Source organism: Lipophrys pholis (genome assembly GCF_963383615.2).
Source record: "Lipophrys pholis genome assembly, chromosome: 8".
NCBI lineage: Eukaryota > Metazoa > Chordata > Actinopteri > Blenniiformes > Blenniidae > Lipophrys > Lipophrys pholis.
The window spans coordinates 18,770,189-18,797,300 of record NC_137630.1 but is presented as its reverse complement, the minus strand read 5'-3'; the positions used below and the strand labels follow the sequence as shown (position 1 = coordinate 18,797,300).

Genomic DNA, 27,112 nt, shown 5'->3' with positions numbered 1-27,112 from the left:
ATGGCAACGGAGAAGGCTTTGGCGGTGGAAATGAAGACCGCAATGGAGGGTGACGCCAGGAGAACCAATCAGGTGGGAGCACTGTAGAACACACAGGAGCTGTAGATCATTTTACTCAGGTCTTTCAATCACTCTGGGCCCTTCCGGCTTTCTGTTTGATATGCAAGGCAGCGAGCCCGCCCTGCCTGCGCCAGTAACTTAACATCTTAGAGGAGCGGCTTACACTACATCATGCATTTGATGATTGCCTCCTGTGATCAAAGACTCTGGAGTTAAATCACTTTGTTAGACAAATACATAAATGTCTTGAGACTCAGAATTCAAATATTTTAAGTGAAAGACAAAGTAGAGTGATTTCGAAGCTCACACACTCAGAGGAAGGATTTTTCTCTCCCAGGTTCCAGAGGACCAAGGGGATGTGGATGATAGCTCAGAAAAGACCCCCAGCAAAGCCTCCAAATCCCCACAGAAAACCAACAAACGGCCCAAGACCGTCCCCATTAAAGTCGCCCTACTTGACGGATCAGACTATGAGACTGGAGTCGAGGTACGCTTTGCCATTCTGTATAATCTATGTTGGAAGTCATGCTGGGGAGACAGTATGGTGCATGAGTCTGAGGAAAGGTTTGACTGAATATATTATTACAGTCGGACACAAGTCAAACAAGGCAAGAGCAGTCAAATGTAAAAAAAGAAGAAAAAAGAAAGACGAATGAATAAGCATGAAGGTATTGCTCAAGTTGGGTGCAATCACAGTTTCTGATGCAATAAGGGATTATAACTCGATTGTTTCAGTCACCTCTTCAAAGGCTTTTTCATCTACCTGATTTAATAGGAATAATACATCGGCGCACGAGGAACCCTGAGGGTAAACTGAAGATATCTGAAAAGTCCCAATGTCTTTAAATGTTGTGTTTATTTGCTCCTATTGTGTTCGGCATTAGTTGATAAGTATGATGAGGCAGACTGAATAACAGAAACACATACTGTATGTGTTTACATTGATGTGATTGTGTGGGACAGCTGGGTCAGTGTGATTGCTCCGAACAAGTGGAACGAGTGTGTTCATATTCATACGACCTCTGATATGATGCGATCAAATTTCAATTAACGTTTGAACTCCACGCCATTCAAATAGTTCTAAGAGGAACTAACAGGACATGACGGGCCTCAGAAGCACCGTGTGCTTGCAGGAGATGGGAGGAATTCCAGCTTCTGGTTTGATGGCTTTGTACATTTGTAAGTTATTGATAATCTTTTAGCCGGTAATAATATCACATCACAATTTCAACGTGCTTTGTGTTGCTTTGTGAGTAAGGTATGTCATGAGCGCACATCTGTTGGCCAGTTTGTCATTAAAATGAAACCGTTTTTTAGACTCTGGTCCCGATTATTGGACGGCATCAAAAGTTTGCATTTGATCTTAATAATAATTTTTCAAAAAACATCACAATGTCAATGTAACATTTAAATTATAAATCACTCAAACTTCATTTTGTAGATGAGGTAAAGATGAAAGAAAACATTAAAACTCTAGCCTCCTGTTCTCTGAATGTAGTGGAGACTATGGGTGAGGGCAAGATAAACACTGGACAGGTCGCTGTATCAATATCAGGGCAAATACAAGACAATCACACTCACTTGCTTCCACAATAACACGCAAAATTAGACTCATCATTTCACCTCAAATGCAAGTTTTCGGACTGCGAAAGGAAATCAGAGTAAGTGGAAACAGGCCACCTCCACACAGGGAGAGCATGCAAACTCTGCACAGGAAGACCAGCCAAGCCCAGACTGAAACCGGAGATGAGCTTGCTGAGAGTGCTGACCACTACACCACTATGTGGTCTGCGTCTTGAAGAGTCCATCTCAATTTTGATTGAACAGTAATTCATGGAAACATACAGACCTTATGAATAGATATTTGATCTTATTATTGAGCGCTATGTTTATGTAACATAGTGTGTTGGGTTTTTGGCTAAGTGGTTACAGCAGCTCGAGTAGCTCTGACTCAGATCTGTGTGACACAGTGTAACAGATCACACACACACAATGTGGCTATTGTTTAGTCTTTAAATTCAGTCTTTATGTCTCCTGTGATAAATACAGATTGGTCATTTGTGCTACCAGAAACAATAATATACACATCTATGGGGATTGCCCATAATCTACACAGTTTGCATTGACTTAAATTGAGTTCAGCGATATTTTCTTTGAGATTTAACGAACAAGGGGTTCACAATCAGCTTGTTGTTCTTTCTCCATCAGGCCCCAATGTAGAGATACCACTTTGGTTACTGCATTTGTTTGTGAAGACAAAATTATTATGGCAGCTAAAACCACCAATAAATAAATACAGAAATAAATAATTAAATCTTTACCGCATAGCACACAGCTTCTTTTCCAAAGCTGTACTCTGGCAGTTGTTTGAGCATTTACAACTCTGCAAATGTGCAGAAATGTAATTGGAAAAATGATTTAAAAAGGTTGTTTTGCAGTGTGGGTAAAATAATGTTTGGCTGTTTCTTCCTACATAAATGCACACGTGCTGAAAATTTGTATCGTGCTGTGCACGATAATTTATATTTCACCCCCTTTTTTTTTTCTTATTGCATCTAAATGAAGATGGTGTACATCTCCCCCTATTTAAACAGCAGCACTTGACTCAGCATAGTGGAATTTGGTCCCACTTGGTAATACATGCTACTGAGTCAGGAAATGCAGAGAGAAAGAAGTGACGGGTGGATGGAGGTGAGACAAGCTCTGCATTGTGGGGGATGGAAGGCTCGGATGAGCAATCCCCGACCTCCATAAATCGTGACTCGGTAGCATTTTGTGTTTGTAAACAGCCGGCCGAGGCTCGGTAAAACCCCACCACTCATGGTTTATTTGAATTTCACAGTAGCCCACACCATGATCAAGTGCTGCAGAAAATTAATCTCCTCTTTGAATGGAATGGCTTCTGAGGGATGTCAGAGGGGGTGTTTCACTCCAGTGGGAGCTCCTCGGCAGGGCTTGCCGAGCTGCCTCTGCTCGCATTAAAACAGCGCCGGAGCCCCATTGGCTGCTGCCGCTGATGGAGTGTGATGTGCTTGGAAATTAGCTTGTTGGCCCCTCAGCCTCATTCATGTCAACTATATTCCTTTTATGGCTTACTGCCTCCCACTTGACCTCACATATTTTACTTACAAGAGCCAGCAAGTGGAGGAATATGTCGGGCATCCTGAGCGAGGACTCACATGTTCTTTCATTATCCCAACCCCCAACTGTCCTCCGCTCTTAGTTACATGCATGCATACGCTCACATTTCTTCAGGTCATCTGGCCATTGACACTGGATGTAGTAGGCTTTGACAAGAAATCCATACGGCTGACAGATGAGCGCTCCTACGTTTGACTGGGGAGATAGTAGAATGGGAGGAGTGCAGGGGAGGAGGAAAAGATGAAGAGTGGGGCAGGAGGGGGAGAGAAAGATGGAGAGGAGGCAGAGCCCAGGAGTGCCTGTTTGTGTAATGCACTATGAATGGGAGTGCATATATCAGCGCGTCGGCAATGGAAAGGAGGCAAGCAGGGTCAGAGTGATGAACGCAGCGAAATCATTATTTTAATTACAGTCATGATGTCCACCGAGCGAGCAGGTCCCACCTAGAAAAAAAATGGAGGAGCAGCCTGGGCCTCCTATTGATGTGTGGCTTCCGACTTTATAGATATTGACCAAGTGCAGTGCATTCACTCTTTATTGTCGGTCCCTTAACCTCAGGCCACACCATTCAACACGAGCTCCACCTCCTACCTTCTGGCATATGTATAAACCTACAATTTGAAAACCCTCTTTAAATAAAATCCGGAGGAGACCGATGTCCTCACATTTAAATGAGTTAAACTTTGGCTAAACAGTTCTCGCTGCGGATACAAATTATTATTTTGATGGTTTTGTGCATTTTTGCTGGTTAACCACATGGGACGGTGAGTTTCCACTTCATTAGCGAGGCAGAGCTATTTGGGGACTGCTTTTCTGAAGTCACTGCATTCTGATCTTTCAAAGCTCCAGATTACAAACACATGTACAACAGCATTCGGACTGTGGACATTTTTTCACACTTGCATTTAACCTCCTTTTTTGCAATCCGACTCATAAAAAGGACGTTTCCGGCCCACTTTAGTAATAGTGCTAAACTTGATCTGAAACAAATCAGCTCTGTAAATTTCTTTTAAGCCTACATAGACTAAGAACAACACGTTAAAAGAGCTGCAACAAGTTGGTTCTGCTGCTCAAGGGAAGGCAACCTGGAAGTGTTTCAGAAACTGAGGACACACACTGACCTAGTTTAACCCTTCAGGGCACTATTTCAGAAACAAGGGAAATAAGCATTTCCGTTCTAGTGTGTTGTTTAAATATCTAATAAGACATTTTAATATGCTTCAGTGTGAGTTCAAAGACAGAAGAAGATTTATGTGATTTATCAAACGTAGTTACTAGAGTGATAAATGATTAAATAATACTAATAAAAAAAAATTCTCAAGAGTTCAGGACTTCCTTTCTTTTGTTTTTGCTTTCTAATGGAAGAAGGTGGTCAAATCTGAATAATGGGCCGACCAGTTTAGAGCTTTAAAGTTGCAGTACAAAGCTACATGTTTAATATTGTTGATCGATGGGCTGATTTATAACTGGGCACATTCACTGCAAGGATCCATAAGATGTATGGCTATTGATTGTATATACATTTTGAATTTAAATTTTTTAACACTTTAATTACATAATATAAATTAGAAATGTGGTAAAAATTGTGATCCTGTTCCCTGTTGATGGAAAGTGAGTTGTTTTGTTGCTGAAATGTCTGATATGTTTTCCTATTGTCCCCAGACTTTAGAATTATAATTCTTTTAATCAATATTTTTGTTTATTTAATGCCTGGATATTACATTTCGGTGTGGAGGAGACTGGTATCCCTGCAACTTGTCAATATATGGTTTTGCCATCTTGTTTACACTGTATTTACTAGCACTTCTGGAGGCAGTGATGTGTCGGGTCCACAGACAATAGTTTTCAGAGGTGTTACTGAGCTGTGTGTGTGCGCGCGCGTGTGTCTGTTTGTGTGTTTTATTGCAGTACTGCCCGAGGGCCAAAATATCATGACTATTCATTATTGGTTTCTGGCCTTGTTTCTTGCATGAAGTTATTTCTCCAGATGCCTGAGAAAGATTCTTAATAGTTTTAATGAGTGCATTGTTGCACTACCTGCCTGCAGGGTTTCCCACAGAATGAGGAATCTCTTCTCATATTAACTTGAAACCCAAGAAAACTGAGGCAGATTAGAATTGTCTTATATTTTTTTCTATATTTAACAAGATATGTCTCTTGTCATTAACATATCTGCTTTTCAAAGGAAGTCTGGCTCACAACGGCTTAGTTATTGATCTGATCCAATGTTCAATCACTATAAACTTAATCACTCTGTAGTCCACACTGTTCCGAATGTTGTCAGTGGCCTGAAATTCAACGGAGGGTCAAATGTTCAGTATCTGAAAAATACTTAATTTCAATAAATATTTCTTATGTGCTATTGAAATAAATGTATTCCAAAAATTTCTTGACTTGGTGTTGAATGTTGGGACAGAGAAGCGACAGTAGCTAAAAAATGATGTTGTAACAACCGTTTCCACAGGACAAACCATCACCTGAAGTCCAGGATGCTGCACGTAGATCTAAAGTGCCTGCTTGGAGGAAACGTTCAATGCTCAATTTTCTGTTTTGATAAAGCGAAAAGGATGATAAACCAATGTAATTACAATAAAGTTTGCATCATTTCTCCCTATAATAAGGCACTCCTCTGAAGTGTTTTGTTCCACTTCCTCATCTCTGCGGAGGTCAGAGTAGATGCAGCCTGACGTTCTGAAGGCTCAACTGTGTCATATATTTTGCTCAAGGCAACCACAGAACACTTTTTTAGCCAGCGCTCAGATTCAGCCTGTGGAGTTGACAGACAGATACACACAAATTCTTGCCTGCTTTTCATCCAAAAACAGCTGCAGAACTACATCAGAAACCTCACGAGTTACAATTGAGAAATGATCCATGATCACTGTGATGAATCATCTCACCCTTTGTATGCTCTGAAATGGGAAATCAGTCTCTAAATGAGATGAATAGTTTATGTATGAGTGGTAAATTAACAACAAGAACTACAGAGGTCTCGTGCGAGACCGGTGCGTTTACAAGTTATTAAGGAGACTGTCAACTACTATGTTTGGAGGTAAATTCACTGTTTACTCACTGAAACACTGAAAACTGCATCCACTAAAGTTCAGTATGAAAACAAAAAACGTCATGTAAGTAAATAAATTCAGAAGGCATGGAGATACTTTAATGGAAAATGAAGTTAATTTTAAGGTTTAGGCAGGTAGTAGTTATGCTTAAGGTGACAGCAAACAAATCCCCTGACATATTGCACCATAATACATCAGATAAAGAGAGGTTATTGAGTCAATAGTAAATTTTGCAGTTCTGAAAGTGATATTTTTCCCAGTGTATGTAAGGTAGGATTATTGATTCTGCACTGGAGAAGGCTGTTCTAAAGATTCTGTTTATCCAGGCTTAAAACTAAATATAGCTCCATGATTGATCGATACTGCCCCTCCCCCTCTTCATTAGTTTAAGTGTTTAAGTTCAATAAATTTCCTCTGGATATGACCAGCCATTTTTTTGTCTCTTCTACATGCGGTCTCTCCTTGTCATGTTCTGCAGGGATCAGCTAAAAGGATTTCTAGCATTACACCAAATGGCTGCTAACTCAATCAGACCAAAGGACTAGTTACAGAAATGTGATTGGATCCAATTGGAGTGACAAAAAAATCTCATCAGCAGCTCTAGAATTGGATGCCATGCATGGGGGACCACTTGAGATGTACGCTGCCATTTCGTTTGTTGGGAAATCGAATATATGCTTCACTCCCCAAAAATCGGACAGCACCATTTGACTGTTAATCAGCATTATTCTATTGCTGCTTCACCCATAACAGCCTGGTTTTCTTGCTGGTCTATGGTGAAGCAATGTGAACATGCAGGCTCACTGTTAACCATCATCCGACCAGCTGTGAGAGATAGAGGGGGTGGGGTGGTGGGGGTGGTGGGGTGGTGGGGGTCCAATTTTAAATGGTTAAATCATCACCACTCCAAATGTCTGTAAAATTATGCTGACTGTGCGGTAAGACTTTAGCACATCTCGGGCTTGTAGTAACCATATAAGGAGAAAGTGAGAGGGCACGCTCATGCACACGCAGAAGGGACCTATTACTTCTGTTGCCATGGTAACAGCTGCTTGGTTGCCTTGTCGCTATAGGAGCCAGGTTTCCCTAGGAGATGAATCTGGTGTGTGTGTGTGTCTGTGTGTGTGTGTGTGTCTGTGTGTGTGTGTGTGTGTGTGTGTGTGTGTGTGTGTGTGTGTGTGTGTGTGTGTGTGTGTGTGTGTGCGTGCGTGCGTGCGTGCGTGCGTGTGTGTGCGTGCGTGCGTGTGTGTGTGTGTAAATAGCGCTTTTGCCAAGCCTGTCTGTGCAACCCACAGAGGCCTTGAATTCAGCCCTGAAGGGTTGAAGAGAGAGAGAGAGAAAAATGGGTGTGGTCTGTTCAAACGCAGCTGATGCGAAACGCCGGTCCTCTCCTTATACAGGCATGAAGAGTGCAGCTCCTCCTCCTCAGCAGGAGAGAGGACAGACAGAAAGCATCCCTCAAACCATTGCTTACATCCTCAAGATATATTTGACTTATTTATATTATAGACAAAGAACTAAAATACACATATAATATGAACTATACTCGTTCACTTATTAAATAAATCCACAAAAATTTCAGGAGTCACTGGTATTCTTTAAAAAAGGGAAAGTGGGACAATAGTAGAGCATGTTTAAGCCCCATTGCTGTTATAAGATAAAGGCCTTAATAGGCAAGCAAAGTCTTCTACATTCTTATCTGCATTAACATATTCTAGCGTCTCTACTTGGTTTTCTGCCGCTTGTGACGTTTATGAAATCTTAACCTGTACCTCTTTGCACACCTGCTGTCTCTACCTATACACATATCTGCCTGTGTGTGTGTGTATATAACAGAAATTTGCCAAGGGCCAGACCCTGCTGGACATGGTGTGTGGCCATCTGAACCTGCTGGAAAGGGACTACTTTGGCCTGACTTTCCAGGACACAGACAGCTCCAAGGTCAGACACACAAAACACACACACACAAACATATTTGGATACTGGAGGACATTTATTTTTGCTTTTTTTTTACTCTTAAGATTTTAACATTGCTGTTGCCAAATGCAGCTGCAGTTTAACCAAAGTTAGGGCAGCAGTTTGATACCTAGTTAGAAACTAACCCGAATTGCAGGCAAGACAAGACTTCACATATGCAGAAAGTTGTGTGTGCTGGGAGTGTAGTGTGGCTATAAGACATTCAGTAGTTTCCTTAACTTTAAATATAAAGCACAGTGTTGATCTGGTGAGTCGTTCACTTTTATGATAAGCTATGATATAGAATTTTACTCACAATAGTCTATAATTTCATTTAAATACCAGAAAGATCATAAATGTGGCAGTGATAGAGATTGTTGTATTAATAGCTTTGGCGTCTTCAAGGCCAATATGTATCTCAGTTGTTTGTTTGTTTGAAGCTGCTCTCACAGGATATTTTTAGCAGGATTATTTGGCTGCAATTTCAGATCAAATGTCAACAAGCTTTCAGCTGCCTGACCCATTCAACTGAATGGTCTTCCAGGTGTTGTAAAGCAGTGAAATCTTGGTTGCCCTCATATCTCATATCCGTGCGTAACCACATGTGACCCGAGAGTGACATACAGAGCCTTTAACATTTTAAAATTTGATTATAGAGGTTTGGCCTTTTGAAACCGGTGCTTAGGGTCCACAGTGCAGCCATGAAAGCTTAGGTGGCATTAAGCAGGCTGAGCCGAATTGAACTGGCATTTATAGCACCAATATTGATGGTACGTGTGTTGATGGGAGCCTTTATCAGATTTCTTGTTGCATGAATATATCGAGTGTTAAACTGGGGAACAGATTTGAAAATGCAAGTGCACTCAGTACTTAAATAGAGCTTTTAAAAAATTGTGAATATAGATGTTTTTGCTGAGGGTCGAGTTTCTCAAAGAGGATTGTTTTATTCTTCTTTTTTTTTTAATCTTCCTTTATCAGAATTGGTTGGATCCCTCCAAAGAGATTAAGAAGCAAATTCGGGGTAAGTGCAGCTCACGTACTATGCACACATACCCAAGCACAGTCTAACAAAAGCCACACACAAACTGTAGTGGAATGAATAGACGTTCGTCAATAAAAACAACATGCTGGTGCTTTATTCACAGTTGGTTCTTGGATCTTTGGATTTTCTGTCAAGTTTTACCCTCCAGACCCATCTGTGCTCATTGAAGACATCACCAGGTAGGTCTGATTACACAAGATGGAAGTTTATCAAAATAAGTAAAAAAAATTTTTTTGTATTTAATTATTTATTTATTACTAATACTGATATATGCCAAGCGTTCACTAACAGAACAGCTTAAATACGATATACGCTTCTCTACATAATCTTGCTAACAGAAGCCTGTGAATCTATTCAAATGAAATATCTAATTTAGGCATGATGATTATGAGTCAAACAACCACGTAGGTGTGTTGTAAACAATAGTTAAACCCTCTTACGACTTTGCCTGGATTTATTTCAATTTTATATTTAAAATCTTCACAAGTGCTTTTTCCCCTTTTAACAAAATAACGTTAACTTCCTAGGTCTTGCAGTTCTTCCATATTACTGATTTTGTGACCGCATTGAGAAACTCAGAGGAGCACTTTGGAATCGTGTTTGTATTGGACAGTCATTCTGAAACACTTTAATGATAGTATATGAACAAAAAGCTCTGTTTCTGTGCTTTTGTCTCTCTGCTTTTAAATGTTCTAGTTATTGTAAATGTCTAGACATTTACATTTAAAAACAGACAAGTTATGGTTACGAGAAGCATGCATCCCAACAAAACGGTTAACAAGCAGTCTTAAGTCAAAGTCAACGTGAAAACGCCTTTATTGTCATTATTGTACACAAGACAAAGAGATTAGTGTTGCCCCTCACTATAAACATAAAACATAATCATTACAAAAAGTAAAATCACAGTGGACTAAATAAAAAGAGAACCACATTTGTGAAGTAGTAAATTAGATGGAAGTAACATTGTACATGTGATATGCAGAGATAGCACATTTGTAGGGGTGTCCATGTGAGGTATGTTGACACTTTTTTGGTGCATTCAGGAGATACATTCCAGTGAGGGAAGAAACTGTGGGTGAATGTTTGTCATTCTGTATTCAAGAGACTGCTCCCCCTTGTCTGAAAGGAGCAGGCGAAAGGGATGGTGCCCCAGCTGTGTAGTGTCTCTGATGATATTCGGGTCTTGCCATCTCCTGGAGCGAGGGGAGGGGACATCCAATAGTCTTCTGTGCAGACTGTGATGCTGTAGGCCAGGATGCCCTCAGTAGCTGAACCGTAGAACAGCCAGGCGTTGTGTGCTCAGACTGTTCCTCGTCAAGAGCCTCAGGAAGGGCAGGTGTTGGTGTGCCATTGTGGTGATGACTGTGAAGAGGTTCCTCTGGACTGCGTCCCCTAAAATTGAGGCCCATGTTCTTTGGCTTTCCTCGGGTTCCGTATGAAATTGATGGTTAGTCAAAGTGTTCTTAATCCAGCTACAGGTTTTAGTGGGCAGTCCTAGGTGATACAGTTTATAGACGAGGATGTTGGGGATGTTTGAATTGAATGCAATGCTATAATTCACAAATAGCGCTGATGGTAGTGTGTTAGACAAAAATGCATGAACAAATTGATCCATAGCAAATATATAGATGTATTCTCCGATCGGGCATACAAGTAGATTTCTATCTCTCACACTCACGCAATACTGAAGATAATGGCAGTCATTTAAATGCACTCATATCGAATTCTAAACACACTTGAGTACTGTGTGAGGGAGTTTAGCTGGCTTTAAGCAGTGCAGCTGGTGACTGACTGATACTGATGTTCCCCCTCCGGGCCTGCAGTCGCTGCTCTCTCTTCAGAGACTGTTAAGTACCACAAACACATTCGACTTAAGTTAGCAGCCGCCACTGAATCCAGCTTCAGACAGTCCACAAGCGCCACAATAGATTTCAGATCATAACTCACGCAACAGGCATAGTCACGACAGTACTGCATCCAAGGACACAGCAGTCAATTACTGTTTCATGTGATCCGTCACAGATGTAGACATTAGTGACGGGAATGTTCAACATATGAATTTATATTTACTTTCTCTCACTTTTGCACGGATTTCCATGATAAATTGTTGCATGGGTCACTCTGTGTTATTTAGTGTCACCCTGCCATTTTTTGGGGGGGAGCAGAGGAAGTGAACAACACACATGATGGACTGATGTGACCCACATTCAGCAACATTTAACATAGAATAGAAAATACTTCATTAATCCCAGAGGGAAATTCCTTACAGCGTTGCTCCACACAGAATAGACTATTACTAGAATAAAATATAAAAATATCAGATAAGAAAGAATAAAAAATCAATATCAATAATAATTCACATAGAAAAGGGCTTGACACTAAAAACAAAACCATTTACAAGGATTTTATATCATGCAGTGGTGTCAAAACACAGAGAAATTCTTCAACGCACGCAACAATTTGGGTAGTTTGTGAGAACAAGTTGCTTTTTAAGCCTGTAATGATATGTGTTTGTTCTGTTTAATCTTCTCAATACTTGACCTTTACTGTGCAAAAGCAATACCTCAATGAATATGCGTTAGCTGCAACTTGTTTTTTAATTAATCAAAAGTGGAAAGTTTCTCTAAACCTACTAAAAAACTAATTTCCAGCCACAAAGTCTTGGGAAATTAACTGTAGTCTGAAACAATGGCAAAGTGTCAGACTTTTATACAGTGATTAAACCTTTAAACCAAATAATGTGAGCATATTAAGAGATGTGGGAATATTTTAATGAGGTTTGTTGTTTTTCTGTATTTTTAATACAGCCAACTTCTGCTCGACTTCTAATAACAGTGAGGTTTAGAGATCATTTAGAGATGAAAAGCAGTAAGCATTTATTCTCTAAGAGATATTGCTTCTTACTACCTGTTTACATGTTGAGCTCCAAAAACAAACTTCTACCACAACTTTTACTGGACTGGCAGTTACATTCTCGGAGACTAACAACTTGAAATATCTTCAATTGGCGTGAACAAAATGATTTAATAGCGAGCAAGTAGGAGTCAACTGCTTTTATGAGATAAACTCTGCACGCCAAGATGAGCGAGAGTGAACTGATTCCGATGAAATACGATAAAATTTCGAAAACAACAAAATTCACAAGCTTACGTTCAGGAAGTTTCTCCCCATGTTCACTGCCAGCTATTAGGATTAGTTTTGCAGAACCACAGTCCTTCCCAAAGTCATGCACGTTAGTTTTTAGATGTTTATACACGTTTGATATTTAACTCAATGGTCTTAATCTCCTTTGTTTCTTCAGGTACTACTTGTGCCTGCAGCTGAGAGACGACATCCTATCTGGTCGTCTCCCATGTTCCTTTGTCACCCACGCCCTTTTGGGCTCCTACACTGTCCAGGCAGAACTAGGAGACTACGACCCCGAGGAACATGGCCCAGACTACGTCAGCGAGTTCCACTTCGCCCCCAACCAGACGCGTGAGCTGGAGGAGAGGGTGATGGAGCTGCACCACAACTACAGGTGGGAGAAAATGTGACTTTAGCAAATAAAGTGAGGGCCATTTATCAGCGGAGGATCTGATGAAAGACAATAAATCATTTGCTGTTCTGTAGAGGGATGAGTCCGGCAGAAGCAGAGGTGAACTTTTTAGAAAATGCCAAGAAGCTCTCGATGTACGGAGTGGACCTGCATCACGCTAAAGTACTTCACGCTAACAGTATTTCTTCTCTCACACTATTCGTCTGTCGGTAGGGTTTCAGATTTTTATTTTTTTTTGTAATGCCGTTTTGTTTTCCAGGATTCAGAAGGAATTGATATTATGCTCGGTGTGAGTGCGAACGGTCTGCTCATCTACCGAGACCGCCTCAGAATCAATCGGTTCGCGTGGCCAAAAATCCTGAAAATTTCCTACAAAAGAAGCAACTTCTACATCAAGATCCGCCCCGGAGAGGTACATAAAAGCTGTCATTAACTTTTATATACCATTTTACTTGACTTATGATGAGCTCACTGAGCAATTATTGCATGCAAAACTCACCAGAAGAGATCAGAGTCACTTCGGCACAGCTGAGGCATATGGAATAAAGGATCATTTGGTAAAGAGCCAACTTCACATTTCTATTTCATGGTTTCACAGTTGTTAAAATTACATCATTGCCTCTTTTGACTCGTCCAAGCAGCATAAATAGTCATTTCATGCTTTGATAAAAGTGTTACTTTTGAGATTTATCTGCCGCAAACCACGCTGTAATCGCAGAGTGTACACTTTTTTTGCAGGACACTCGATTATTTATAGCCCCTACAGATACCGTTCTCACAGCTTAGGCTGATAGGTCGTGTTTTTTATTCTTGTCCTTCTTCTGTCTTCCTCCATGCTGACTTTAATGTGTGATTAGCCAGCCATGAGGATTTGCATTTTATTCAAGGATTTTTCTTTGCAGGCGTTAGAGCCACATTATGCTCACCATGGTTTTCAACTCACTGAAATTATTCAAATTTTTTTTCCCCTCATTTTCTGGCCTTTAGGGTATCTACAGAGGATTTTAAATCCACTGTTAAAACGACACTGACATCTTTATAGTGAATACGGCGCCCTCACTGTGCATATACTTTTGTTCTGCAGGCCTATCCTCTTAAGTCAGCTGCCACTTCAGATTTGCCAGGAGGGTCATCATTGTGTTTTAAAACCATTTTATTCTGAACTGTCCCCCAAAGACTTACTGTGTGGAAGAAAAAAAAAGTATTTGTGAATTTGCACCTCCTAATGTTTAAAGACCTGTTATATTGCTAATAACATATTGATTCGAAAGCGTTTTTCTCCTGTTCACTCCACTGAACACCTGATGGAGTGAGTGCATGAAAGACAAATTTATAGGATGGTTAGAGATGGAAAATCCACACGACATGTCGGCAGGAGACGCGAGAATATATTTTTATGAGTAAACAGAAAAGCATTGATTTTCTCATTGCTGCGGAGTAAACACATTTCACCCTGCCGCCATTCTTCCATCTTTCCCCACACTTGCTTCCTTCACTTTCCTTTTTTTTCCTTCACCTGCCCACCTCCTCCTCCTCCTTCCTCCTCCGCCTTCCTCCTCCTCCATCTCCACTGTTTCGTCTCACCACTCAGTATGAACAGTTTGAGAGCACCATAGGCTTCAAGCTGCCCAACCATCGGGCCTCGAAGCGATTGTGGAAAGTCTGCATTGAGCACCACACCTTCTTCAGGTAGGACTCGCTTATCGTAGGTACACACAATCACTCTCTGCACTGCAGTCACGCCACCCTGCATGTACCATCAACACCTCGCACAACAAAGGTATTGTTCAAATGTCACCTGCAAGCGTGTCGATCCGTCAAATTTCCATGGGAACTTTTCTGCATGATTTACTTGGAATATGGTGGTGGGGAAATTGAAAGCACTTCGGGGCACATTCTTTTCTTATGTGTTTTAAGTAGAAAGACACAAGTACATCTCTTACCCTCACACACACAAAATATAAATCACTCTTGTTATTGTCTTTTGTAGGCAAAGCTTCAAGGATACTATAATACCAGCTATGCCAAAAATATGAGAGAGTGACTTAATGCCATTTTCAATGATGAATGATTTAAATCAGGGGTGTCCATATTCGCTCCTCAAGGGCCAGCGTCCTGCATGGTTTAGGTCTCTCCCAGTTGCAACACAACTGAATGCAGCGATGGACTCATTGTCGGACTTCTTCACAAGTTTGGTGATGACATCATCATTGGAATCAGGTATGCTGAAGCAGGGAGAGCTAAAACATGCAGGACTGTGTTTGGACACAACCGATTTAAATGGACTCTTTCCAGTCAGACAAGATCAGGGAAGCATTTCTTGACATTCAAAATGAAGCTTTTAGTCTACACATATATTTCAGAGCACAGTTTAATCAATAATGGTTGTAAATCTGGGAGTAACAGTACTCAACTTGTCACAAGCTTTCTCTGATTCAGCCTCAGCAGGTTTTCTCAAGTATTTCTTTGCAGCAGCTCCACCATCGTGCCACATCATGACCTCCAAAGCTTTTAAATCAAAACATTACACGTAAATGTTAAAAAAAAAAAAAATTTGCCCTGGCCTTTCTCTTTGTTTTCTTTTTCTACTACTTCTTATATTTCTTCTCTATTTATGTGTCAGACCATATTAGAGGCACAGTGCTGCCACCAGTGGGCGGGAGTGCAGATAAAAACATAATGCTGCATTTAATTACACTTAAGCTCGTCTGTGTTTTCATTTTTGGTTTTAGATTCGTGTTGTTTTAAAATGACTGCTAATGTGTCACTGTGATTATCAGTCATTTAGCACAATGGTGTAACTTTGATCACACTCTCAGTTGCCGGAGTGCATTTACAGCATAAGGCTTGAGCCCACACCGCTGTTGCAGTCCAGCCAAATGTAACATATTGTGGGATTATGTGGGGCGACTTTTTCTTGATTCAGCACATTGACTTCCCGGAGGCCCTGCCGGCTGCTTGGGAACCTCACGGTGAAGACCCAGGGAATCTTTAGCCATCCTACTTGAGGGATTTCATAACCTTATAACTGAGCCAAAGTTTGTTGTGAAATAAGTTATTTTCTATGGCATTTGTACATTTGAGGTGCAGTTTTGTCACAGTAAATGAGGGAGATGTCCTTTTTTAATAACACTCAACTAAAATGCTATCAGGCTACTCATTTAACTCTGAACAGATGAACTCCGGCATAAAAACTCAATGCAACTCGGTTCATTTAGTTCATATTGAATATAAATGGACATTCATATTAAAACTCTATTAAAACTACTGCGGCAACATTCAGCAGTGACATCTGTGGTGAATTTACAGAGAGCGAATTTTCCTGCAGGTTGGTCTCCCCTGAGCCCCCTCCCAAGGGCTTCCTGGTGATCGGCTCCAAGTTCCGTTACAGTGGACGAACTCAAGCTCAGACGAGACAGGCCAGCGCTCTGATTGACAGGCCTGCCCCTCAGTTCGAACGCTCCGTTAGCAAGCGGTACATGATGCCTCGCAGCATCGATGGAGGTGAGGAGTGGAGACAAGGACAGTACCCGCAAGGTCCTGAATAATATTGTGTGGCTGTAATTTGGCTCCTTTTTTCATTTTTAGAAAACAGACTAATCAGTGGGTGCAAATATTTCAAAGAGAAAAGAGTGCTTTCCACTTTCTGTTTGGTTTGAATGAACACAGGAATGAAAATAAAAATGAGGTCTCATGCATTTAGAAAGCTCATTGAGATATGCCTCCTCTTAAACTCTTCACAGAGCATAATGAAGTTTAAAAGCTTTCACAGTGATCTCGGTGGATGTTATCCCTCATTTGCATTGCATTTTCCTAGCCTCAGCTCTGGGCGACAGCATGGACCAGCTGTCCCAGCGAAGCTCCAGCGAACGGACACAGTTCATGTCCAGAGAAGACCTGGACCAAGAGGGGAGTCTAGACCTGGACCACGATCAGTATCACTATCAGGACCAAGACCAGTACACAGATCAGGAGTTGGAGCCGGATGACGATCAGAAGTACATATTTGATGCCAACACCTCAACACCTACCAAAACCTTAGAGCTCAAGGTAAAACAGACATCTGAATTTCTTTTCTCATTTAGTTGTCTATCTTGAAACTTTTTCGATATTGTACGGAAACATTACCGGTCATCTTTAAGAAGACCTAATTGAGCTCAGTCAACCAAGAGTCAATATAATGACTTACCTGTTTGCCTGAAATGCCGTACGTGTGAAACATGTATGATAATTTCAGAAGATTGCAGAGAAACACTTGGTTCGTGAAGACTATTCACCTCACTTTCCTGCACCCCAATCAGAAAGAAACACTCCTGAACTCACACTCCTCATCTCTCCCTCACACACACATACATTCTTTTTCATTTGAGACTGTAATCACAGTCCTTATTTTTCTCCCCTTGGCCTAATTTCCCCTCTTCTTCGCTCCTCTCCAGACACTGCTCAGAATGAGTCCTCTCCTCTTCTCTGTTCTCTATAAATCACCTGTCTCAGAATCCAACTCAACCTCTTTTGCTGCAGATCATATTTTCCCTAACCCAGCACCTTTGCCTCTAACAAACTGTTTTGTTCTCTTGCTGCCGTAATATTAACACTCTCTGCTAACTGCTGCTCTCCTTCTCTTACATATCTGTCCTCTACCTTGTCCTCTCACAGGGTGAGGAGGCAGGCTCGCCTTTATATGACTCAAAGCCAGAGGTATTTTGGCCTTGGATTTTTTTCTGTGTCTCGCTTTGTGTGGTTTCAGTTGTCGTAGGATATGCACTTGTATTCTATGTTTTTGAAGCACGAACTGTCATTTATCTTCTTCTTTTATTTTGTATGAAAGAAATGGGAACTGCATGCATTGACTTTTAGAAGAATAGACACAAAATGTTTAATATACATATATTCAGGTTCTTTATTTTCCCTTTTTCTTTTGTGCCCACTGGGAAATAGTGTCAGTGGAGAGTCACACCTGAGTTGAATAAACTTTTCAATCCCATCCACTGACTTAAATCTCAGAGCTCTGCGGGAAAAAGCTTTTTCTCAGTTTGATAGTACCGCATTAGCAGCATGCATCTTCAAGTGTGTCCCTGTGTGATATTGGAGCGATTGATTCTGATTAGCAGAATAAACAGATGGCTCCTAATCTCTTGTTGATGACTCAGGGAATCTGTGGTTTCCCTATGGGCAAATCCCTTTGTACCCCTGCTGAAAGGCTCACACATCCACACATACTTATCCAATTAGTTAACCATTGGAAATATTTGAATTCAACACAAGCTTCCCAGATAGATATTTGTGTTGCATTATTCCTCGTCAGGTATGTGTGGCTGTGTTTTTGGTTTGTTGTTTGCAGGAAATATTGGCAATGCATTAGTCACTTAATGGACTCTTCATTTGTGGTTTTGTAATGCCTTCACATCAAATCTTTGGATGAAGAAGAATGGGAACAATCCACTGCCAAACACTTAGGTTCAGTCAATAACTGACTGCATTAATTACCAGTTGGCCAGCACAAAATGGATTGTCCTTGTCTTCTTGGCAGCTTATTAAATGGCTTCAAAGGTCTCGATCCCGATGGTGTCAACTGTCTCTGTCTGTTGGTGTGGCTGCCTGCCTTTTTGACTCACCTGCAGCATTTTACCTCTTTGTCTCTGCACGCATCTGTTCCTCCTGCTCCCAAATTCTCAACCGTCCCGCTTTGCTCAAATACCCCTCACTTCATCTCACATTCCCCCTGTTCATCTATCGGACAAGGATCTGGTCACCCTTCGGCCCAAACAGGAGGTACTGCTTGTCCTCTCTTTTTGGCATGTGCTGTGTGTGACCCTCACCAGGTGCTCTGTGTTTTTGTTATTCATGATGGTGCCTGCCAGTTATCATTTAACACCACGATAGCAGTGGACCTCATGTTAAAAGCTTTTTTCCCCCCATTAATGCCAGTTCCAAATACACTTTGATAAAAGTATAATTACAGGCCTCATTCTTACAGCGATTGTGTGTTCAGTAAGTACTGAAACATTAGATTGTACTATAAGTGATATTTCTAGTGTGAAACATTTAAAATGTCAGAAAGAGAAATCTATTAAAAACAAATGAACAAACTAACCATCTTGTTGCAACCAGATCAATCATATTGTACCTGAAGAACAGATGGATACTGACATTACCTCTCTTCTTTCCCTTCAGTACAGGAAGAAGCAGATAATTACGTATTGCATATACTGTATTTAATTGGTCCAAGCTCAAAGTCTGTGGCCTTATGTCAGAGAGAGAGAGACAATGCGATATTGTCATAGATTGTTTACTTTAGTGAAATAGAGCAGCAACAACTGACAAAAAAAAATGAACAACTGCAGAAAACGAGGTGAACATCAAAGCCACCCTACGAGCAGATTCTCAAGAAAGTGAATTATTGGACCGCATCCAAATTTTAGTCTACTTCTGTGCCAACCTTTTATCTTGCACATAAATTATACCAGGACAACTTGTTTGCTTTGTTTATTTATTGGTAGAACCAGTGGCGTAAATAGATGACATATAGGATATTGTCATTATGTTTGCCGACTTACGTCTAACGGTAAATTTAAAAAACAAAACAAAACTCCACATTAAAAAGTGTAGCAGCTCATAAACGTACCAGACTGCTGAAATAATAAGTGTGTAGGAGCCTTAAAAACTAAAAGAAATATTGGTGGGTGCTTCAGTTGTTGGAAATGACTAACAGCTGGCTGCTGTAACACTGAGGAAGCGTGACTCAGAAGTCACTTTAAATCTTACAATCTACAGCTTTATAATTTGTTATTTTTTATAATTTGTGATTCATGACTGGGAGGTTTTCGTAAGCTGCAAAGTTGTAACTTTCTCTCTTTGTTGTTGTAGTAAATATTCATAGACAGCATTAAGTGGATTAACAAAATAATGATGCACTGCAGCCTTACTGAAAAAGTTCAAGATTTGATCAGTATTATAACATAAAGTAACTCTCAGTTTATTTTGTCAACATAGAAGCAGCAGAACTGACCCTGACTGGAGAGTCACTCAAAGGAAGGAGTTCCACAAGGGTTAATTTGTGAACTTAATTGTTTTCTGTGCTGTGTGAGTAGCAGTTCTTGGATAAGCCGGACGATGTGATACAAAAGCACCAGGCCAGCATCAACGAGCTGAAGAGGGCACTGAGGCAACCAAACAGCAAGATGGCCCAGAGAGAGAAACGCATCTCGTCAGCTACTCCTCCAGGAGGAACGCCTGAACGCAAAGCAGTAAGAATGACGTCCTTTTCCAACTTCCAAATCAAACTGCCTTTATTCTCACACACGTCACCATTTCTTGAAAGATGCAATGTATCGGTGTGAGCCAACACTATTCTTTCTTCTCAAGTGCTGTCAGAACTGTGATTTTATTTAACCCAAAGCACAGAAGAAAACATTTCCATTGTATTAAACAATCGCAGTCTTAAGTTCCCCCACTTTATCACATTTTTCTTTTTTTTTATTACTCATTAAAGTAATAATGTGGGGTAACAATAGTGTCACAAACTAAAGTTCACTTTATCTAGTCAGGCTAATGCAAATGTCTACTCTATGTCAACATAGGCTACCACTGATGGCAAATTGATTGACAAGCAGGATGCTTATGAAGCAACAGCGGAGACTTTCTCTAAAGGGGAAAAGAGTGAGGACTCTTCCGTGTGTAGAGACATGTTTGCTTGGAATGAAGCAAATATGAACAATTGCCAAACACCCTGGGATTCTTCGAGAACTAGATTTTCAACATCTCCGAAGCAGGACACGGCCTTAAGACCACCAGGGCTAAAGGATATAAACCCTCTGGATAGTGAAGTAACGACGAACGGACATCATGATTCAATGTTCGAGGGGAACAACATTCAAGAAAATGGATACTGTTCTCCACCAGACAAACAGAGGGGTGAAATGAGCAAAGACTTTAATCGCTCTCAGTATGAGTATCAAGAAAGACCTCAGAACTTTGAAACACCCATGGCCGACGACTCCTTTAAGAAAAGCAGTTGGGCCAGAAGTGAAGGTGGCGCGAGGCATTGTGAGGCTTGGAAAATAAAAGACCCGAGCCCCAGGGGAGAGAAAGATTTCGGCAAAACTGGAAACTCACACTCTGAAGTCCCAAAAATAGTTCCTCTCAAGCCTCAGAGATCAAAGAAAGCTTTGAATAAAGAGAACAAAGATGTTGTAAACCCTGAATTTCAAAGCCAGCCTAACAGCGGCCTCTTCGGAGAGGCCGAGGACGTACAGATGACAAAATCAAAAGACAGATCCTGTGAAGCAGGAAGCAGATCGGATGATAATCCTGCACTGCAATCCACTTCAGATGTTGCCAAGGAAAATACAGCAGCAACCCAACACCACGATGAAACTACAGCACTGTATCAGCAGCAGACTCAGCTACAACAACAGATAAGGCACGAGGTGTTGGGACAACAGGAGCTCAGAGACTGCGGTGATACGATGGGGCAAGGCCAGTGGGTAAGAGGAGGAGTACCGCATGAAGATTCATTTCAACAAGCCTCCGAGTTCAGCTGCAAATTCCCAAACGAACCCCCCCGCACTCTACCTCTGAAAACACAATGGTCACGAGACAGACAGAGCAACGTGGACAACAGCCACATCCACTACAGGACGGCCAGCCAAGAAACAGCGAAGAGGAAGCAAGCGGTAAAACCACCTGCCCCCCTCTAACTTCTTTGTCAATCATCGGAAAGTAAAGCATTGCATGAGCTTCCGGCAATGTCGTGCAGACCTTGTTTTTAAATCATCTAAAAACAACCCCCCCCCCCAAAAAAAAAAAAATCACCACACATACCTCAGAAGTCATGTGGCTGTGTATGAGAAAGCAAAAGTTCACGTTCCTTCGCATCGCATCATTGATCGAGTCAGTTCACGCCCATGGCCCACGGAGCATTTTGCTTTCCCTTCTATCCCTTATTACTCAAAGCTTGACATCTGCTTGGCCATTTCAGAACGCTGCGGGCCTTTAAGCAAAGATCCCATTGCTTAAGCTTCAGACAGCGGTTTTTTTTTTTTAACTCGTCACGTTAACACCTGGTCTCTCCTTCCAACATTCTCACAGTGCAAATAAGGTGTCTGCTGTTGCAAGGAGTGCAAGACCTTTCCAACCATTTTTCTTTGAAACCTCTTTTTTTTCCCCGCCTGATTTGAATCCTTTTTGTAAATGGCTGTGAGGGCATTTGAACCAAATGTTCTGCCTTGGCACCTCTGGAGCAAAGGCAAAAAGATGAAAAAGGCGATTAGATGTAATCACAGGCTGCAGAGCTGCCAAACCTCTTCAGGGTTTGGGCATTCATATGTCGCACTTACGAATATGAATACCTTTCCCCTGAAAGGGATTTGAAAATGAAACTTTTCAGTGCATGGCATTACCATTGCACTTTCAGTCATTTTAAATGATATCAACCTGTGAAATACACTCTGTGTGCATGCTTCTGACCGTGGCCTTAAGCTTTGGAGTCTCTGGAAATGTTTGCTTTCGAAGTTAAGCTCGAGTCCTGAAGTTACGAATGAATTTGATTTGTTCATTTCTTTAAATGCAAAACTGCCCTGTTAAGCACTGCCAGTGAAAGGAGACGGATTGAGCTACACAAGCAGCATAGAAAACGTCCTAACTTTCTACTGTTTCCTGCGGGCTTACACTCATGTGAGCAATACCGAAGGATTCCAGTTTGTGGCTGTGTCTCTATGAATTGATACAAGCTCCATCAGTTTGATCATTAAAATTTGCTTCTTGTTTGTTTCTGTTTTCTGTAGGAGACACCTCCCACTCCTGCTATTCACGAGGAGCCTCTCTGCGAAGCTTCAGTGAGTCATCCCTCAGCTCCTCTCTCACTTCTTATTCAACCACACCTTTGGAAAAGAGTAAACACATTGCAATTAGGTATTTAACACATCTTCAAGATGCTCCCAATAGTGTTTCTAGTTTTAAGATGCTAATTTTCCAAATGTCATCATTTTACATGGTTCTTTAAAGACACAGTTAGTTTATATCTAATTAAGAGGGAAACGCCAGTAAAGAAATACATATGTGACAGAATATTTAAAAATGGAAATCACCTTCTTGTGAACATACATAATGATTGTGAGATGAATTTTTAGTCAACCAAATTTAAATGAAAGTGAATTCAAATGTTTTAATACTAAGAAGTCCTAATTTATGTAACGTTAATTAATTACATTTTCTCCCAGAATGGAAATGACCTGAAAATTTGGATGGAAAAAAAGTGCAATTTCGGCACTTTACAGGAACACTGACACTCATATTCACTTACAACCAAAACTACAAAATTTACTATTATTTCAATCTCCAAATCTGCCAGAAGATCTAACATGATCTCAGCCTTAGTGTTTTTCTTCAGACTGATGTTTGCAAACGTCTGTCAATGACCAGAGTAAGAAGCATTCTGCAAAGAAAATCATTTCTTTGGCATGTTGGAACTTCACAGTATGGATGTGATGGTAATGCTACTTCACTAATGATAATGTGGCTTGGTTTTCATGCCAAATCATACTTTCTTTGAAAATAAATCAGTCAATATCTTCTTTGTCATTTTTACACTATGCAGGGACTGTAATCCTGCAGGCTGGATTGAACCCTATGCCGGGTGTGTTTCGGCCACCAGGTCTTATGTTTGACACCTCTGACATGGTCCGAAGCACCGATTGCAAAATAAATGCACTCTATGAGTTCTATAATGACTCTTCTGTTTTAGAGGGAACCGTGGGAGAGACGTCTGGGCTCTGTGTCAGAGGACGAACAAGACCACGAGATCCTGTACCTGAAGGAAACCCACCTGGGCATCGAACGCAAATGCTCCAGCATCACGGTCAGTTCTACGTCCAGCCTGGAGGCTGAAGTCGATTTCACCGTGCTCACAGACCTGCACACGGGCATGGAGGAGTTTTCCAGGGGGATGACAGAGTTGGGAGGGAGAGATCTCTCTCCTGATGGCGGCCTGTGTCTTGGCATCGACTTGCTCCAGCAGCAGGGCCCGTCTGAGCCGCCGCCTCCACTCGTGGCAGCTCCTTTGTCTAGAGGAGTCAGCAGCAGCCCTCCAGCCAAACACGTCCAGGCTGAGGAAGTCAGGCCAGAAGTCAAACGACCTGATGTGCAGGTAGATCTAAAAGGTCCCGTCTCTAATGTTAAAGGACTTGAAATGTGTTTCTAGTAGCTGACGGAAAAACAGCTGTTTTTGAAGCACCTGATTATTATGAATTTCAGCTGCGCAGGGCAGCAAAGGGAGGCATGCAATCTGAATACACTGCAAAATAGCAATGAATCATTGTTTCATACAAAGCTCTACATGTTTCCAGTGAGTGAGCGTGCAGGCATATTTGTTCTGTTTCTACAGGAAACAAGGCTGAATTTCCAAATCGCTTTTTACGACTATATTACCCTCCGTGTGCTGTGCATGTTTCTAACAAAGTGTGATGACAGCTAATCAAGGTTGTGCTTTCCTGCTCTGGGTTGCCTGTGATCAGTGTAAACATGAAACATTTTGGAACAATGCTGAAATTGAACAGGGAAAATGTTTCCATTACGATTTAAATTAACGCATAAAGAAAAACCCGACATGATTTGGTGTTTAAAATATTTGCTACAAGCTTTCACAAAGTTTTATGATGTAGGTTGTTAAACTCGGGTTTTGGTTAGAGATTGACTGGTACAAAGCCTGCGCAGCTGAAAATAATAAATACACATATGCTCTGATGGAATTAATGCTCTGAAATCAGCCAAAAGGCTGCAATGAAACATGTAAGCAGTTGGTTAGTTTTAGGTTTGTTATCCAGCGGTTAGAACATAAACTATATATTTTTTATGCCCCCTATCCATATCTCAGCCCAAGAATCGAGTTTAAGCCTTTCCCCATCTGCATTTTACATTATAATCATTTTTGTTCTTTTTTGTTTCAACTTAATCTTTAAATCTATTTTCCCATTGAGTTTTGTGATAAAGACAAAACTTCCAGGTCTACAATCTCATGACACTAAAACCTGTTTGTTTCTCCACTCCTAAGCCCGTCGTTCCCAAAAAACCAAAGAGGTCAGTACCGGTGTCATCATCAATAGACAGGGAGCAATCACACAGAGAGTCCGGTCGCCACGCTGTCACCCCTCTGAGCCGGGAGGCCAGTGATGTCATGCCCACGCCAATGGTGAGGAAGACGGACGTCAGGACGGAGACTCAGCCCAACGGCTCGGAGGTCACCACCACCATCGTCGAGTTCACAGATCAGGTTGGTCACCTGCTGCGGTGAAAATAACGCGGATTAATGAATTGATACAACACACTATCCGGTTGTGATTCTCTGAATAACACGAGTCACGTACTGAGCTGGTCTGTTTTCTTAGGATCATGGCATCGGGGGCCTCGGTGAAGTCTCCTACTCCACCAGACAGAGCATTTCCCCTGTGAGTACTAACAGCAAGACCTCTCCAATTTTAACTCAACCTGCAGCTCGCTGCATGAACATCTCCAGGGTTTAAGCCTACTTACAGAGACTGAAGACATGAATTCATGAATATGTGCTTGATTGGAGAGCGGTCCCTGTTTGACCCGATGGTTTCTGCCCGTATGAGCTGTGCTCACAGCTGTTCTGTTCTCTCAGGTGCACAAGGGAAGAGAGTCAGCGGGGTCGCCTATCCTTGTGACTGAAAACGTTACCTCAGCAACCACTCACGTCACAAAGGTAGCAAAGCCTAAATAAAACTTAAAAAGCACACAGTTTAAGGTGTAATTATGATGAAGTGTTTAAGGCTCATTTCTTATTATGTCTGGGAAGAGCGACAGCGAACGCATGCTGGAGTGAAAGCTGCCAAAAACAAAGTATTGTGTGTTGCAGACGGTGAAAGGAGGATATTCAGAGACGAGGATCGAGAAGAGGATCATAATCACTGGAGACGACGATGTAGACCAAGAACAGGTGGGCCGACATGGCTGAATTAACCATTGATGAAATCCTGTGGATTCTCTGGGAAAAAAACAACAACAAAAAAACACATTTAGTAGATACTGCTACTCAAGAGGCAATTTTCTTGGAGGGGTCGGGGGAATCCAGCCCTCTCTGGAATATCTAATGTGGATTCAACTGTCTTTTCTACTGAATATTTTATTAGCACAAAGGTTTTTAAAAATTTAAGTGAAAAAGAGCTGACAACTGTCGGCACACCGAGAGTGAAACTCAAACAATGAACTCATAACTGTCACACCGCATATGGTTCTGTCTCGGGCCAAGTATTAATCTTTGTTGAATGAACGTTGGAATCAAATTTGTTATTGTTGTTCAGATTCATGAATACTTAAGTTGTATTGGCCAATCCTGACTGCTGTTTGCTCATGGATAGTTGCTTTAACTTAAAGAAAATAGTTAAAATGTCTTTTTTATTATTTCAAATGTATTACTACAGATCTTTTATAAAACAAATATTAGCACAAATCTCTATTTAATCATGATTTTATCTAAAAAATGAATCCCTTCTTGCTGGTATGAGTCATTGATATTCACTGCTATTTTTGAAAACTTGTAGATGTGAATAATACTTTAACCGAAAAGCCTTTTAATTGCCACTTTTAAACTTTATCAAATGTACTCTTTAAGTGAAAATCTACTGACTCTCTATGACACTTTATTTAACGTTGAGGGACTGAGGCCAGTCCCAGCGGTCTATGGGTGCAGACAGGGAACACCCAGGACAGGTTGCCAGCCCATCATTGCTGGACGTTTGTTCATTGATCTGAGGTATGCTGCTCACTTTCCCTTGCAGGCTCTGGCGATTGCAATACAGGAAGCCAAGCAGCAGCATCCGGACATGCAGGTGACAAAGGCCGTTGTTGTCAGGGAAACAGAATCGTCCACTGAGGATCGACACGGTGCATCAGAGGTACGTTTGCCATCCTGACTCCAATTGATAGTATCTGACTGGGTTTAGCCTCCCATGACCTTCTTTTGAGGCTCAGGGGTTTAAGGTTGGACTATCTCGTCTTGCTTGTCTACAGTCCTGATTTCCTGAGGCGAGGCTGCCCCCCAATGGACCAGAGGCATCAGTACCCGACTTGAAATTCCCACCCAACAATCCCAACTGATCTGACTACTTCTGCCTGTGGCACTTTGATGAAGCCTGCTGTACAAGTTCACACACACACATACGCACATACGCACATGCTCACCACTGAGACGGCCAAAACAGGACAACTTTTAAATGAGTCTTTTATTTTTGTTTCAGTATTTCATGATTGAAATCATTATTGTTCAGAGGAGCGGTGTTTCATTCATAATTT

General features: G+C 41.3%; 1 protein-coding gene across 1 annotated transcript; it reads left to right on the top strand.

Moving 5' to 3' along the window:
- Positions 1-27,112, top strand: LOC308113364 (band 4.1-like protein 1; the record flags this gene model as incomplete). Its single annotated transcript, XM_080469610.1, has 23 exons — positions 1-72; positions 398-547; positions 8,103-8,207; positions 9,201-9,243; positions 9,368-9,443; positions 12,566-12,784; positions 12,877-12,964; positions 13,062-13,214; positions 14,394-14,491; positions 16,131-16,306; positions 16,620-16,852; positions 17,459-17,500; positions 18,545-18,574; positions 19,894-20,049; positions 20,383-21,477; positions 22,588-22,638; positions 23,547-23,948; positions 24,852-25,070; positions 25,186-25,245; positions 25,443-25,523; positions 25,677-25,757; positions 26,599-26,715; positions 26,831-27,112. The coding sequence occupies 23 exons, from the start codon at positions 1-3 to the stop codon at positions 26,834-26,836; spliced, it is 3,753 nt and encodes a 1,250-aa protein (XP_080325736.1). The 3' UTR covers positions 26,837-27,112.